We start from the raw sequence: 17,729 nt of genomic DNA on the forward strand, positions 1-17,729 counted from the left end.
TGAATGGAATATGACCTACATATCAACAAGTTATTTAATGACACCACACAATACGGCGTATAATTTCGACCCACCTTCTCAAGTTTCCGTGGTGTAGCGGTTATCACATCTGCCTAACACGCAGAAGGCCCCCGGTTCGATCCCGGGCGGAAACATATCTTTTTGCTATTTTTTGTTCGAGTTTTTATACTTTCGTAACAAGCATTTTAAGCAATTCTTTGCATGATATTAAAGGAATGTATGTGTATTATTTTATTTTTCAACGTTCACAAGGGAACATCACGCCTATTACTATGGGTAGGCAGAGTCTTACTAACTTCTTTTGTTACATTCACAATCAAACATGCCTCTAAGATAGGAGTACTTTAACTAAAGTTCATAAAATAAAAATCATGTTTAAATTCAACGTATCCATTTATTCCACAATGTTCCATCGCGCAACGTAATTACTACATAATCTAATAGTGCCTAAAATGAACAACTTGCCTAATACAAATATATTTTCGCATCTTGAGGTATTTACAATGTGGCACATTAATAATGTATAGACTCTTAATACACAACACTATGAAAAAAGGAAATGGACTACATGTTTTCATATTATTCCCCTTAGCTAGCCGATATAGGGAAGTAGCCAGTTTCATTGACACTAGCCAACTATTTGAAAATTAATATTAACATGATGATAAAAAGAAAAAAACTAAGGTTACATTAATGAGAGCGGCCGCCGAACTGTTGTTACATGTATTAAGAGTCTTTACATGCATTGAGCAATCTAACTACTAATACACAAACCAATATACCGGTAGATTGAACAATACACTTGAATTAGATTAATGTAGAAATCAAAAGAGTGTATGATAAATTGTCTATGGTTATAATTGAAATGAGTTTGGTTTGCATATTAGCAGTCATAGTGCAGTAGTTTAGCCTAATGTAAAATTTTGATTAGATCAGGCATAGTAACAAAAATAATCAACGCAATATATTGCGGGTAAAGACCGAACATACTGACGAACAATATAGAGATCATATTATCTAAAGCTTCGAAATGTTTTTGATATGAAAATTCATAAGAAAACCGTCCTCAGGGAGGGTGATTGCTACTTTAAGAGGCGTCTATAGAGAATCCCTTGCCCATATTTAGCATAGGATTAGATCTAGAGTCCATTAACTTAGGATTAGAGCCTACATTTTAAAACAGAACTCTCAGATATTCAAAGATTCCTTGGTATGTTGTATAACCAGTATAAAATTTACTAAATAATTAATTAGAATTTTGTCTATACGTCCGCCAGTATGTCTTCAACGCTTCTAAAACAAATATAACAGTCTCAGAAGCCAAATATAACATTTAAGAACTACATTACAACAAAAATGTTTGTTATGGTAACATTAACTATTTAATAACACGGTAAAAATCAATTATATTTGTTATAAAATATGTATTTTTGTAACGTTATTTGCTACTGAAATTATTTAATTTCATTTAAGGATAAGGTTATGTAACTCATTTATTGTTAAAATATTGAAAGCCTGTTTCACAAAAACCAGGGATACTGTACTATAGAATTATTGTTTATCATATGCCCATTTTTCCTAACAATATGAATGAAAAAGATAGGCACGTCTTAAATTAATCGGTGAACAAAGCAAGACACATTCAGTTTTAATTAGAAATTTACGAAATAAGTACAAATGAAGACCCTGAACAAAATTAATCTACTTTAGCTATACACACAATTTTCATTAGTCTTGCTAATATTCCTGAACACATAAATGCTCATAATACTAAATAAGTTCCAGATAGCCCATGACCATGATTGGTGTTACTCGATCGAAACGTCGGGCAACAAATAAGGTATCGTTACTTTATAATTCTTATTTTGTTTAAGATAATGGTCGCAATTTAGTATTATGCCTACAATTTACTTTTCTTTAAAAACTTTAACATAAATGCTCCCTAAAAGTTCAGATTTTTTGGTTTCAGTGAAACAGGCGTATAGAAATCCTACTTTAGATAGAGTAATAAAGTATCAAAATGGTACAACATCTACTATACTAATACATTTATATGATCAATTACTATCATTATACGAATCAGCTATACGTATCTTTGCTCGCAGACATTATACTATAAAATGTACAAGTATCCAGAAGATATTATCAAAAAGTAGTTTTGTGCAATATTTTGTTACATATGTACTCAACTGCCTGCAAAGCAGTGTTATTTTAATTTGCTTAGCAGCCAAGTGTTCAATATATTTTATTGTTTTTGAGTTACATTGGCCACATTATTAACTAGCTATCTTAGCAGAGCGTAAAAGCGCGACCTAGCGCACTGTTTGAGGAAAATATGTAAGAATCTTACCATACATTCTGTAAACAAAATAATATTATTCAAGAATTGCTCTGAAAAGTGCCATAGACTTTATTATATTTTATAGTACAATGCTGTATCCAATTTAAATACAAATTCACGGCAGTGCAGTTAATTTCATTCTATTATATTCCCTACAAATGTTTCCAAGTACTATTACAACATTATTTTCTTGTACAAAATCATTCATAAATGCTTTATAGCAGTTTATCTTCCTTTATTTCCAAGCAAAAGAAACAACAAACACTTTATAATATTGGCAGTTTTAAATTGAGATCGCGAATAATATTCGAGATTTATAAGTAACTATATATTGTTTTTGTAAAAACCATTATAGATAGTGCCATATAACAATATAAATGATACATTATAAGTAGGTATGTATTGTTCAAACATCAAAAACTTGATACAAATATATCGACAGTTTGCCTAAGCTATACTGATTTACTCACTATAAAATTGAACTTTATTTGATAAAAATAATCCCTATGTACGATACATATAGATACTATAATTTTATCAATACTATTTCATAAAGACACATTCACACTTAAAATTTCAACAGCATTTAAAACTGCTATAAAACAATTATGAACACAAAAAACACATAATAAAGTTTGGGAATAACTTCTTAATCACTGTCATCACTTGTTCCAGTGTCCGCGCCCGCGCTCTCACTGTCACTGTTGCTCTTAGCTTTGGCATGTTTCTTCTTACTGCGCACCTCGAACTTGGCCACGTGAGTCTTCTTGCCAGAGATCTTGGCACCCGCCGCCATTTTGAGAGCTTGCTCCACTGATTCTGGACCGTCGAATTCTATGAACGCCGTTCCTGTAACATAACAAATTAATTTTTACTACTATTTCATACTTATATCCACTGTATTATAAAGGAGAAAGTCTGTCTGTCTGTAAAGTCTAAGGGCAAAAATGCAGAACCGATTCTGATAAAAAATTGCAGACACATAGTTGGCGACTCAAGATAATATAATATATAACCAAAGCTTTGCATTTTTCCGAAAATCAACCTGTTAGTTAGAGTTAGGGACAAAATATCGAACATGTGGGAAGTTGGATAGGGAATAATTTGATTTTAAACTTACCCATAGACTTTTTCCCTCCCTTAACCAAATGCCTGATGCTCCTGATCTTGCCGGCACCCAGGAACATGGAGCTGATGTTCTGGTCCGTGAGCTCGGCGTATGATCGCAGCACGATCGTCGTCGCCGTGGGCGGGAGAGCATGTTTCATGCGGATACGACTGCCTTCGAACTCTGTGTTGTTTAGTTCCATAGCCTGAAATTAAATTAAGGTAGATTTAGATAAATGATGCCCAAAAAAGTTAGATCTTTTTGAAATACTATTGATATTGACTATTTGAATACATAGAAATTTCTTTAGTATTTGTTTCATCAACAAACATGGCAACAATCTAGGCAACTGTTATTTTATGAAATGGTTTATGCATTAAAATACCCTTACTGCTTATTCAGAGCTAAGAAATGGGTATTGAAATTGAAAATTTTTCCTCAATAAATTATTGCAAAAATATGAACTAGTTTTACCTAAATTAACTAAACTAATAACCTCAGGCCCATAGATCATAGCATTGAGGATCAAATACATGTCGAATACTACCAACTGCTCCACAGAGGCACATTTCCCCTAAAGTCAGTGTTGCCAGTGTTATCTGTAGTTTTACCTGATTGGCAGCTCCATCACTGTAGAAAGTGATTGTTGTTGTAAACACCGGTTTAGATTCCTCTGTGGGATATACCTCGGCAATGCTGTAACAAAACAATGTGTTATGTTTATCTAAAAGTACTCATACTATCATCCCACAGATATACACCCACTTGAGAGATAAATAAACTAGTTTTATCTATCCTTTACATATAGGTTAATGGAAAACTATGCTTTGTTGTTGATGGATAAATAAATACCCTTTATAACAATAAAATTATTTATAATTTATATCAATTTTTTATAAAATAAGGCATTGTATTGGCATAGACAAATTACTGTTATTTTACTTTCTAGAAAGACACACACTTTTAATATGAGTCTCATTCTCCAAAAATTCCAGGTGTGCAGTAGTCCAATAATATAAAGACAAAATAGAAAAATATTCTTACCCTATTTTCTTGATCAGTCCATATTTATTAAAGTGTTCAGCCAATAAATTCTTATAGTTTAACATGATAGCAAGTGGTAAGTTCTCTATCACCACGGTGTTGGCGAGGCTGTCTTCATCAACATCTCCCTTCTTGTCCTTGTTCCATTTCCTTTTCTTCCATTTTACCTTCTCTTTTACTTCTTCTGATGTCTCTGCCTCTTCTTTATTAGGACCTTTTGGCTTTTTGTTCTTATTAAACTGCTTTCTAAGGCTTTTCTTCTTGTCTTTGTCAACTACGGTCATCTCATCAAGTAAGTTTGTCAATGTATGTGGATTATCACCAATAGTAAGGTTTTCTAAATCTTCTGCAATGTCCGGTTTGGTTTCCTTCTTGCGTGACTTGGATACTGGCTCTCCATCACCTTCCCCTGTTCCATTTTTGTCATTTGATGTTCTTTTGGTTTGCTTTTTCTTTTTTGGTTTTTTACTTTTGGCTTCTGTTGTCACTTCATTGTTGTTACTCTCTGTTTCCATAGACTCTGGCTTTGATTCTGCCTTTTGTTTTTTCACTTTTTTAAATTTCTTTTTTTTTTCTGGAGCTAATGTTTCACTATCACTAACAACTGGAGCTGCAGCGGGTTCTACTTTTGAAGCCCTAGTTGCTTTAGTTGGTTTCTTTTCTTGTGGACTCGGTTGAGTCTCTACATCCTTATTCTGTTTATTATGATTAGTTGCCTTATTCTCCTTTTCAGATTGTTGACTGTTTTTGAATTTCTGTGCAGGTTTCTTTTTATCTTTGACATTAGGTCTTGTGCTCTCTGTCTTTTTAGTTACTTTGATAGTATCATCAGACTTAGTCCTCTTTACCACCACCTCTTCATGATCGTCCAGCATGAAACTGACTGATTTGTTCCTCTTCTTAGATTTACCACTCGGTGGATTTGACCTCGCACTATCTATTGACTGATCCGCAAGGGAGGTGTTTTTCATGATGGATTTAACTCCTGAGGTATTCTTCGAGCTGGCGTTAGGTGTAGATGTTACCTTAGAGTCGTTGAGTTGAGCCCTGGCGCCAACACCAGAGTTTAAGCTAGACGCATCAATGTTTATTTGTGATATGATACAAGGCTCCTGTTTGCTCTTTTTTTTGTTTTTATTATATGGTGAGTGCTCACGTTTAGGGGTTCTCACCTTGTCGTTTAAGTCACTTTTATTAGGAGTGGCATCAGCTTTGTCTTTTCCAAGAACTTTGTTACTTTCAGCAGCAGTTTTGTAAAAACCAATAAAATTAAAGCTTTCCATTTTAAACTTTTCGCCTACATTTGGCTTGATTTCTACTGTCTTAGACTTCATATTGGTACCGTAAAAGTATTGTTTTACTCCAGAATTAGATAAATAAATTGTCAAAACACATGATTTTATTACAGATCGTGTAGTTAATTATTTGAGGTTATGTCTAGCCTGTGAATGTTTTGGTTGACAGACAGGTGACTACGAAATATGTACTTGAACGAATCTAAAAATAAAGAATTTGATTAAATTTATAAATTAATAGTCATTAGGAAAATAATGCATTTAATTTATTAGAAAATAAGGCATTACGTAAAACTTTATAAAACACGATGTTTTTTATGATCAATATTTATTCAATTTGTAATCTAGCAACACCAGTAACCTCACTTTTTTTAATTTATTTAATGGCGGATGCGCTTGCGTGATGCCGGTTTCATGTTATTATTGCTTATAGTTTGGCGTCTTTTCCTGTGAATTTGTGGTTTCATTGATTTTACCGTTTATCGCTAATTTGGTGAGTAAAGCTTCTATTTATATTCCGTTATTATGAATTAACAATCCCAAATGCTATCGTAACAAGCTATACGAGGTAACGCTTCGGGTTCGTGAATTTTCCATTCGCAAATAGGCATGCTTCATGGCGCGTATGGCTTGTTATGATGTATTTACCGTTATCTGTGATGTTACACATAGTTAAAATTAGCTCATCTGCTTTAACTAACATATATTTCTTATGAATCTACGTAATATGATGTTTCGCGCGGTAGAAACTTCGCCCTTGAGATCTGAGAATAGGCGCCAAGTGTTGTAGATAAGTTTTAGCAAAAAATAGATATGGCGGGAAACGCTGTTACTGAGAGAGCGTGACGAATCGCACGCCCGATCGGTCGAATCAGTTAGAATCAGTTCTCGTGTTAATTTCAGTCGTAATATCACGATGGTGGCGCAAAAGAAAGGTCGCGGTGCCAAAAACCAAGCGGCGAAGGCAAAAGCCGCCGCCCAACCCGTCGAGGAGCCCGCACCCGAGATGGAAACTAGCGAGCCAGTAGAGGCCGCGGAAGACAACAATGGTGACGCCGAGCAGGCGGAGCACGGAGATGAGGGCGCGGGGGCCGAGGGCGGTGACGCCGATCACCAGGAGGGCGATCAAAGCCATGAGAACGCGGAGGGCGCCGACGCCGGTGGCGACGACAAGGAGTCGAAGGTGGAATCTGGTAAAATACTCGTCGAGAACTTGCCGTCGAGCTTCCTGTTCGACTACCAGGAGAAGCTCAAGGAGCTGTTCTCGAAGCACGGCGAAGTCATCAATGTCAAGTGAGTATCTTCACTAGGTCGCATCACCTCTGTTACTGATACAGCAACTTGCCAACATTCAAATATCATACTTGTAAACTGAACCACTGTATTTGTTCTAATAATTCAAGTTTATTAGTATCTTTATGATGATTGTGTAGAGTGTTCCTGAGCAACTGCGAACAGCACTCAGAACACAAACACATGCTAAAACTATACCGGAGTATTAATGAGACAAATTTTCTTTCTTTTTAGACGTGGTCCAATCATTGTAACTGAACTGACCACAACTCCGACATTATCGGCAATAGTCGAATTCAAAAACAAAGAGTCTCTGGAAAAGGTAAACAAAAGTTTATATTCACATTTTTTATTTTATATTGAGAAGTCATAGTAGTTTTAGAATTTAATTAGCCTTGCTTCGAAATGAGGCTGTATATGGCTAAGTAAATATTATTTTTTTCCAAATTTGATATATTGTTGCCACTTCCCTCATGTGCAGAATGAGTGACTATTTGAATGTTTGAACAGGCTGGTCTTCTACTGCTGTTTGCATCTGTTTGGCAGCTTTTGTGTGATATTCACTGTTAAAAGTTCAAAATTTTAAGTTGTTTGTCATGATGAGTGATGTAGCAGATCAGCTGATGATATCCATGTCCATTTGTGACGTATTTGTGTGTACTTACAGTGCTGGTAAGTGTTGAGGGACTTGTACAATAGGCTTCAACCTGTTACATGTGTTTAGTGGCCTATGTACCTCTTTCAAGCTGTTGTAAGCCTCTAACCAGGCTTTGTAATTTAACATGAAGTAGGTATAAACAAATATTGTAAATAAAATGTTATCTGTAAAGCATTTTATCTGCATGTTACAATAAGGCAAGTTTACATTAGTAATAATGTAAACATTAAAATAAGTATCTTTAAATTGTACCATAACAATATATTTTAATTTTAATCCTAAGGGTATACAGAAAGGTGTGGTCTTTTTAAGGGCCACAATCAGAAGTAAAAATGTTAAAATCTCTTCTCAATTTTAAGATCATCGTTATTTTTAATTATGACGAATATACAACCAACAAAAAATCTACGTGTTTCGATTTCAAGTAAAGAAGAAGCACTAATTATCATAATTGGAGTAAAACAAAAAATGTTGCCCTTTGGTATAAGGGTCGCTGACCTCTGAATCTTACCAAAAACTGATTCTTTGTTGTAAAATATAAGATAGGTAAAATTTTCTTTGATTCTTTCGATAAATGAGGGTTCGACCACACCTTTCTCCTGTATTGAAGCTTATTGTACAAAGTTCCGAGGGTAAGTAGTCGGGAAGCAGATGGCGGCGGACACGGCGGAGTAACGTGCTAAATTTACTGCGTATATATGTGCTACAGCTAGAGTAAACAATCTTGCTACCACACAGACTAAACACGTTGGTTTCGATGCAGCAGCTAGGACGATAAGGCGGATCACACACTGCCCCACATGTCTCCACATTATTTGTTATACTTGTGGCTTCGGGTCGCGTGCCCCGTCGCGAGGCAACGCAGTGTGTTCTGCCTAATAAATTTCTTGCTCACAACTGTAAGATCTTTAGTTTAGGCGCGCATTTGTAAAAATATTTCGGGTTAAGTGTAACGCTAGTACAAGCCGCTAGTTTGTAGACTTTGGCGCTACCATGTCTATAGGTGCAAATTGTTATTACCTCTTTATGATCAGACTTTAGACGGTAAAGTTCAGTTTCAGTGCGAAATACAAAAATATTATGTAATTTTTATGTTACGGTACAAGAATATGTAAGTTTTAAACAACCAAATAGCTTAAGTACATTGTAATGAGCTAAGGTTTTGTTAATTTGTTTGTCTTGTCCTATTGTGGAAGCGGCGTCGTCTTCAGTAGTTTACTCGTCATAATGACACCGTACATTTTACTGCCATACATTACCGAGCTATAGTTAGAGAGGTCGTTGAAACTATAATGTTTTAACGCTTTTTACGTGATTTTTTGCTAGTCACTACGCTAGTTACTTTGCGTAAAGAAAAATAACGAAGCTCACTATTTTCCTTAAAATGACAACTGTAATGATAATGTATATTTTGTCATTTAATTCTGCAATAAGGTGACAATTTAAAAATTTGTATAATTGATAGATTTTTCAAACTTCTCTTTCTATCTCTGTTACACTCTACACTCGACCAATAATCGTGAAAACAAGCCATGCTTGTTTATTGTTAAACAGAACTGGTACTACAGTAACATTAACTTACGAGTACCTGCAAACAATACACTATAACACTAATGAATGATGTGAATGAACACACTCTTTCTTGTAATGCGAATGAGTTTTATACAAATTTACACTCGAACGCGCAAGGGCGTCGAAGGTTCTCGAGCGAATCGCGCTAAGAACATGTAAATTGGTATAAAACTCGAGTACTATACATATACCTATATGGTAAACTCGCACGTGTCTATAACTAGTAACTATACACAGGCATTGTCGGAGGAAGGCACGGTCCTGGACGGCAGTTCCATCACGGTGTCGGTGGAGTCCCGCGCCGAGACCGCCGTGCTCGTCGGCGTGCCGTATGAAGCCAGCACTGACTACGTCAAGCTGCTGTTCTCGCAGTGCGGCGACGTCACTCATATACACGAGTTCAGCAAGACCAAGTACAAAATACGTGAGTATTATTGATCACTGTTCTTATAATAGTTAATTAGGTCTTCTCGTGGTGTATTTAAAAAATGAAAAAGATGCCATAAATGTAACCGCCTTTAAAGTATCTAGATTTTCTTCGTTTGATATGTGATTGTAACGAACTGTCTCTTAATTTGTAAAACTGTTTAGTGGTAAAAATGTTGCGACTTCCTGTTACCAAGTACCTACGTGCTAAAGCGTCTATTATCAAACTTGTAGAATAGGAAGCCCAAAATTTGCTTAATCTTTGAGAAGATTGCTATTTCCCCCTTGTAATTATGACTTAACTCGATGCAAAGTTCCGTATAGAAAACGTATAAAATTGCAAAAGTTCATAGCAGGTTGTAAATTTACGCACAACTTGCCATTAGGGTACTAATACGCAAAAAATCCCCATCGATCCGTCCTGCGCGTGGTCAACGCGGGGTCAAAGACCCCTCCCGTGCAATGAAACAAAATATATTACCGTGCTATCGAGCTGTACTATCATTTATACGATCTCTCAGAAAGAGTGACGCTTTCATTCACAAAGTGGGATGATTTAATCTGCCAAAAACTTGAGATTTGTGCAAATGTGTAACTCGAAGCGATATAAGTAGTTTGTATAGTACGTGTAGTGTAAGGTCACACACCTTAAGTGAACGTACTTGTAAAAAGCCCCATTAGTTACACGGAGGCGGTAATACCGGCAGTATTGTAGTATTGCTCACGTCAACATTCATTCAAACAAGCCACGCGCCTAACCGGTTTTAAAAACCACGTGCTCCATTTGTCAGTTAAAATAGCGGGAACAGAATACACCCCTTATTGTTTTTAAATATTCTACTAGAAATACACTGGCCACCTGCTCTGGGTGTATTGTGACGTAAAAACTAGTTAAAAGTACAATCGGTTGACTGTAGGTCGTTGACAGAGAAAAGGTCGCGAGTCGAAATCTTAAGCTGTTGAAATCCCCACCCCATTGAAAGTATAACGAGGGGTGGAAACGAGTTTTAGTTGCGTCAGCGTTGTTGTTGTGAAGTAATCGATATTAAACTCTTTTGTAATGGGGTAGAATATAATCCCGTTCGTTGAAAGCAAAACATTTTCAGTAAACTTATTTTACCACATTTTTTAACATTTCCTTTGCTTATACTTCTCATAAGCTTGGGGTAGTTCTACCACAAAACAAAAAGACTGAAGCGTCCGTGAAACCATTCTAATTCCATCACAATTAATTACTGCATGATCAAAACAAGAAGAATATTCTCGATGTGAAGGGATAAAACAAGCTCCCTTTGGCAATTACCTCGCTCTACATAGGCATAACAGTTGCATACCGGCGCGGGGAGGGGTGAAAGAGGGTCGCTCCCCTAAACGAACGTATTTATATCTAGCGCTACATGATCGCTACGCACATTGGCTATTTTCATTGGTTCCCTGCATTGACGTAGCTAGTACTAGGATATTGCTCTCGCGATACTATTGATTTAGACTTTTGCGATTGACATCCGTATCTCGTACACATAACACACATAACAGTAGGTATGCAAATTAACATCGTAAAGGGGCTCATGGCGAGGGGAAATGTTCACGGAAAACATTGATTTACGAGCTATTGTTATGTGATGCGAGAGCATTGAATGGGGAATATTTTGCGGATGCCATGTGCTCTATGCGAGTTTTTGTAGTTTTTTGCTTAGTTCACACTCAAAAGAATTTCGAAAAGCTAATAATACTGCTATCCTAAAAAAAGAGGCAACACAATAATTGTAATAAGTTTTATTTTTTCCCTCCAAGGGTAGATTTGTTAAAGCCTGCAGTTTTAACAATTTAATGTTTCTCCCAAATGCTTATTCTCTTTGTATCTCGTTTCGTATCTGGCCCAGTAAAACATGTGGTGTTGATTTTAACGCTCGATAAATGGTGTTGACGCTCCTTATATGAAGTAATAAGTACTCTACAGAAAAGGCAACGTAAACTTGCCTTTTATACTTAGAACTCAACGATACATGAGTTACTTGACGGGTACAGAGCTCGCATCATTATTAAGTTTAGTATGTAGAATGAACCGGGAATCTTGTTATACATGTTATTCATTATGTTAAAAGCAATATACATTTTCCTGTTACACACGATACCTCGAGTACTGTGGTGTCTTCCTGTCAGGTGGGCAGGATAATGAAATAGTGGTCGCCTCTATTAAAGCGACTATTATTAGACTTGGCTGTTTCATACAATTGATTAATTTACGACCGCAGCTTGCATCGCAGTTGTGTGCAAGCAAGGCTAGGTTTAGAGACACGTTGTAACCTACTTGTATCTCACATACATAGGTGAATATAAACCCAATGCCGTAAGGAGGCGGCGTCTGTAATCGATATTATGTGTATCAAACCGGTAATATTAATATCTATTATGAGTCGCTTGTCAAGTCTATATTAACGTGGGTAATGAGTCACACCAGCACATCAAAATATGACTATTAAACATACTGTATTTAATTTGTGTACTTATGCTGATAATAATAGTTTTTGTTTTATTAAAATCGGGTCAAAATTACCGAAGTTACAGCGTTATAAAGTTTCACTGCTTTTTTAAATTTGCGTTGCTTCGCGCGCTACGCGCTGACGTCACGTCGCGATAGACACGCTTGTTCGACTGCGGGTGATGCGGAGTTTTGATTTGAAAAGTGATTTGCATTTAATATTTAAAGAGTCTGTGTATGTGTATGTGTTATAAATTTAATCATCGTATTTTTTGTAAAATAAGCCTCCACTAAGATATCCTCGATCTCGATCGCCACGCACACAATCATCAACTAGACCCAGGTAAAGAAAGTTGAACTCGTATACTACTAATAATATTTTTGTGTGTAGTTAACAATAAAATTGAAAGTTTGTTACAACTGGCATTAAAAATAATGAGTGTTACGTACCTACCAAGTGTAAATTTGGAAAACATAGTTTTAAAATAATATTATAAAAAAAAAATTTCACCCCTGCCTCTGACTTTAGTCAGGTTGATGGCTATCATATGAACGCATGAATCTACTCTGTAGGTAGTCTTATATGATTGGGTGGTAATGAGAACTTTTAATTAAACTAACATTTTAATTTTGATATTATAATATTTAATAAACATGGGTTCTTTTTTCAAAACAAAAAACCAACGCCAACTCAACCGCCGCGCTCGGCTCGCCGCCGCCTGTGAGGTCAATGAACTGCTCATTAAATAGTATCAACTGTTTAGTAGAAGTTCATTGCTAGGTAGGTATGAACATGATATAGGATCTTGATCTTGAGGAAGTGTTCAAAAGGCAATAAACTTCTATTTAACATTTGCGCTTGACAGTATCTGAACCGGGCTTTAAGTTTTAGATTAGGTGTCTTTTGAAAAAATATAAAACAGTTTACATGGTACAGAAAAAACAATTTTTGGGGTGTTTTTTCACTGGAGTTAGTACACATAGGAACAATACAATATTTTCTAACCATTTTGTTTGTCCACTATAAGCAAAACAAATTATTTAAAGCGAAACCGCGAGAGCGCAACGAGCCTATGTAGGTATCGACAAGTACTGACGAAATAGCAGTGTAGCGAGATGACGTCACACGTCCGTGCGGCCGCTTCGCCGGAGTTTAGCGCGAAGACCATACTTTGAGGTTTAATATCTCGGTCATTTTTGAAGATACGAAAAAAATAAAAACAGTTTTTTTATCCTTGAAGTACCTAGTTTTTAAATATGCTCATAACAAAAATCATTGGTGTGACTCATTGTTCATCCGTTTTATGATTACACACTATATCCTGTTGCATAAAAACTTATGAAACGTCTATGTTAGAACTATTATATTACAGATAATATTACATGAATGTTTTTGGAGGTAATAGTATATTTTACAGTGAACTAATTGATTGATGTGTTTGATCCCAGTGCGAGTGACATTCCAAGACAAGGACAGCGTGGACAAGGCGCTGAAGTTGGACCGCGAGCTGCGCATCAACGGCTTCCTCGTCACCGTCTCCAAGTACAGGGATGAAGATGAACAAAAGGCCCACAATGCCGCCAACGTGAACAAGGTAAAGACACTGATAAGTATTACGATTCTCTTTCGAACAGCCAATAGACTATAAACTTTATTGGTAGTCTTATACAAAATATGTGAATAATGAAGAGTGTCTATTCAATTGCGTCGTTCTATTGAGAGAAACATTTAAGGCTATAGTCACTTAAACAGAAGCTACGTCTGTATTACCAAGTTCTAACTTTAACAACTACAGGCAACTAACAAATGTTTATTTTGTATTGTTCAGAACAAGAGGCAGCACCCGAACCAACAGCAGAATCGCAACAACAACTCGAATGCGAACTCAAACGCGAGCCCCAACGCGAACCGCCAGAACAACTTCCGCGCCCGCGGCGGAGCATTCAACGCCAGGGGCAACTTCAGAGGTATGCAGGGTACGTCATCCTCACATCATCATCATTTACATTGTTTTGCTACAATAATGACGCGGATACGCGGTTCCTTGCGACGTGAGATCCAAGTCCATGAATAAAAAATATCTGATCAATGTTGGAGAATGAACTTAAAACTGATACACATTTTAACTCATCGCAGCATGGAGAATGTAGATGGAATCCAACATTTTTCCATAAATGTAGCTTCAATACATCTCTTAACTAGATAACCAGACAAAGTTTGGAATAGGGGTCGCGTATAATGCGTACAATTCATTCACGGGCGTTGCACCCCACAGACAAATCCGATGGGGCGCGTCCACGCTTTGGATTATAAGGGTGTACCAAAACAAACTTCAACCCCTTGTCGCTTTTACGTTTTCATATAATTATATGCAATGCGTTATGAGATGAAATATTTATAAAAGAACGCACATTTGTAACGAGAAAATAAATACCGAGCATATTTCCACTTAGAGCTATATAGACTGTTATACTCGTAAGATAAAATCTTGTGTAATTTCATCGGCAGTTTCATCACAAACATCACCAGTTTATTACTGACCACATTCATTTACATTTCACTCGCATTGATGGTTTAGTATAAGAACGAAAATTCATTCCACATTCACATAAAACTGACGAAACTTTGTGTTATTGCAGCATAACCATTTTGGTAATGCTGGTAACACGTAAAAATGTAATGTTAAAATGTGTTTATTATGTTTGTTCAGGAGCCCGCGGTCGCGGTGGGTTCGGTGGTCGCGGCGGCGCGTTCCCGCGCGGCGGCTTCGCGCCAGTCAACACTTACATGCCGCCGCAGGGCTTCATGGGCCGGCCGGTAACTATCGCCCGCTCCCTTCCTGCACGCACACACATTCCATCACTCGCACACCCTCATATACTTACCCGTCATCACGTGTGTACTACTGCATGATTACGACACTATCACGCTCAAAATCATAGTAAAAGAAACCTTTTATCAATAATGTTCATCTTGTTGTAAGACTCAGTTGCGTCCACTGATTAGAGCCAAGTTGAATAAAATAGTCAATGTTGGAGCTCAGAGGCGTAATTTGCAGACTTGCGTGGTCATAACTTAACAAGTACAAACAAGATGCACATATCCATTCACACTGGACCACAATGATCATCACGATTGCATGCACCTAGTCATTGTTTTTGTTTGAGTTTTTTTGCAAGTAGAGAAATATTGAGTTTTTTCACATTTTAAGTCTCTTGTGGTCAAATTATACTGAAAACCATATTTGTTTTGTACTTTTTTATTTAAACTATAAAGTTGATATACTATAGTGTCGATTTCATGCCGTAGATCACATCAATAACCTTAATAATTCCTTTATTTAACAATTTAAGTTGGCATTTTTCGAACTGTATTTTTTTGCAATATTTTTACGAAAAGCTTATAACCATTGCATGCTACCATCATAGAAACGAGTGCATAGAACAATGTGCAAAGAAATGCAGTACAATGACCACAGAGTACCACTGAAAACAGAGAACACACCACCTGCAATCTCTTTGCCATTAATATATTCTGTGCATTCTTTTCAGAATTACCTGTAGTTGAACAATACATGTACATGTACACACACTACAGTATCGCTAAGGTAAATGATGTGTCTATCTTTGTGCCGTGTTTGGGTACAGACAACCAAAGAAACAGTACATCTAGGTAATGTGTGTTGGTGTATAATTAAAGCACAGTTATTAATGTTGCACAGAGTTCGAACGTAGCTCTGCAATTGACACACTATTGCATGGTACTGACAAAACAAACAAGGTAAAAAAGTAGTTTAAACTTGAATTTCTTTTAAACAAACTTCTAGCCATAAAATCAATCTCCTTTAATTTGATTTTCCGGTAAGATTGGCTCGTGTTGTGGCTTTGTGAGGAATACGCATGTCTGGTGATGTAAAGGAGAACTCGAACCAAAGCAGCACCTACGATTTTACCTAAAAAAGGTCACACCAACGATTCACAGAACGATCTAAAGAATTCAAACATAATATATCTTATTATGGTGTTTCAATTGCATTGCTAAAGTTCGAAGGATTTGTGCAATATTAAGTTTTAAATATTGTCTGTGTATTGGCAACTTTTTTTATAAAATATTTTAATTTTGCTTTTTAATTTTTTGGTTGCTTGTATTCAATAATAATTGAATGCATTTTATAATGTTATCTGCACTAAGCGCCGGCTCAGATCGCGTGATACTGTCCAACCAATATTTATTGGATTGTTTTATCATTTTAGACATTTTAATCAAACACAATAATTACTGATGCTTATAAAATGATAATTTTGTGCCAATGATGTGGTTCAACCAGTGTTTTTTACTAAATTAATTCCAATTACACATTTTTTACACTAAGTAATAAGCATTCTTTAGCAATAATTAATCAGAAGCTAAATATCTTAACATGTTACAAAAAAAGAAACAAGCTTATTTAACATTTAAGAAAGTGAAGTTACTTGGTATAATATATTGATAGTTTTAACAACAATCTGCACCAGTATTTGTTTACTACAGAGATAAATATTGATTTGTCGTACGTCTCAAAAACATTACATATTTTCTTGTGACTATGAAAACAATAAAGAAATGAGGTAACTAATGTTTGAAATTGCTTCCAGCAGGGTGGGTTCATGAACGACGGTCAGCGGCCGAACAAGCGGCTCCGGCAAATGTAACCTTATTTGTAAAGAGTTAAGAACCGGTGTCGTGCGTCGTCCCCCTATGTTCGTGTGTGTGTGTGAAGAGCGCCCTATCAGAGACTACAACAGTGACATGATTTGCAGTATCAGTAATAAACAAATAAATCTAGCTAATTGTATTTACTAAGTACATGAAATAAAATAAAATAATTTTAAGCTATTGTCTTTTTGACAGGTAATAAATGTAATTACTAACATTTAAATGGGTGTTTTATTCAGGGAAGTTTCACTTGTAGAAAGTAGTGTGCGCGGCATTTCCCTTTTATTTGCATTTAATTAACACAATATGATACATAGTTTTTGAGCGGAACTGCGACTAGAGACACGATATCACGGTTTGTTGAACGTTTCACTTGAAGTAATTGCTGTGGTGAATTGCGCACCTGTACTGATCAACCTCGTCATCTGTTATTATGATCTTTATGAGAACAACTATAATAGTCACATTTTGGTCTGCCTTAGTTTATAATATTTTTTGTTCAGATTATTATCGTCATTCAGTTCAAGATACAAGTATACATGAGCTACTTTACAACTACCTACCCGTCTGAGCGTATCTCATGTGTTGATGTGTTCAGTTATATTACATTTGTTACCATGCAAATGTTACAGTAACAGTGCCGAGCCTCTGGTATTTCTGGTTCTACGCCTAAATAAAATCCCAACAAGTTCTGTTATTTTATTCGCATGAAACACAAGAGACCACTTAAAAACCTGGCCTACAGCGAGGCTATAACAAATAACAGTCTTGTTTGCAATCATATATGTGAACA

The 17,729-nt window shown here is 36.1% G+C and overlaps 2 protein-coding genes and 1 non-coding gene across 9 annotated transcripts; 2 read left to right on the plus strand and 1 right to left on the minus strand.

Moving 5' to 3' along the window:
* Positions 1 to 82: 82 nt before the first annotated feature.
* On the plus strand, positions 83 to 155 carry TRNAV-AAC (transfer RNA valine (anticodon AAC)). Its single transcript has one exon. It is a non-coding gene; the product is annotated as a tRNA-Val (tRNA).
* A 240-nt stretch (positions 156 to 395) lies between these two features.
* LOC142985764 (uncharacterized) lies at positions 396 to 5,971 on the minus strand. Its single transcript, XM_076134014.1, has 4 exons — positions 4,515 to 5,971; positions 4,082 to 4,166; positions 3,483 to 3,675; positions 396 to 3,211 (listed from the first exon to the last, which is right to left on the minus strand). Exons 1-4 carry the CDS (start codon positions 5,846 to 5,848, stop codon positions 3,012 to 3,014), a joined length of 1,812 nt encoding a protein of 603 aa, XP_075990129.1. The 5' UTR covers positions 5,849 to 5,971; the 3' UTR covers positions 396 to 3,011.
* A 192-nt stretch (positions 5,972 to 6,163) lies between these two features.
* On the plus strand, positions 6,164 to 17,159 carry LOC142985771 (uncharacterized). Of its 7 annotated transcripts, none has more exons than XM_076134036.1 (9): positions 6,164 to 6,302; positions 6,713 to 7,102; positions 7,337 to 7,424; positions 9,570 to 9,756; positions 13,690 to 13,835; positions 14,070 to 14,217; positions 14,952 to 15,058; positions 15,793 to 15,848; positions 16,876 to 17,159. In XM_076134036.1, exons 2-8 carry the CDS (start codon positions 6,726 to 6,728, stop codon positions 15,802 to 15,804), a joined length of 1,065 nt encoding a protein of 354 aa, XP_075990151.1. In that variant the 5' UTR covers positions 6,164 to 6,302; positions 6,713 to 6,725; the 3' UTR covers positions 15,805 to 15,848; positions 16,876 to 17,159. The 7 variants fall into 7 exon arrangements, with proteins under 7 accessions (XP_075990151.1, XP_075990158.1, XP_075990162.1 ...); XM_076134043.1 differs by having other exon boundaries at positions 16,879 to 17,159; XM_076134047.1 differs by having other exon boundaries at positions 14,070 to 14,208.
* Positions 17,160 to 17,729: the final 570 nt, after the last annotated feature.

The sequence above is a fragment of the Anticarsia gemmatalis genome, chromosome 2, assembly GCF_050436995.1.
Source record: "Anticarsia gemmatalis isolate Benzon Research Colony breed Stoneville strain chromosome 2, ilAntGemm2 primary, whole genome shotgun sequence".
Classification (NCBI taxonomy): Eukaryota; Metazoa; Arthropoda; class Insecta; order Lepidoptera; family Erebidae; genus Anticarsia; species Anticarsia gemmatalis.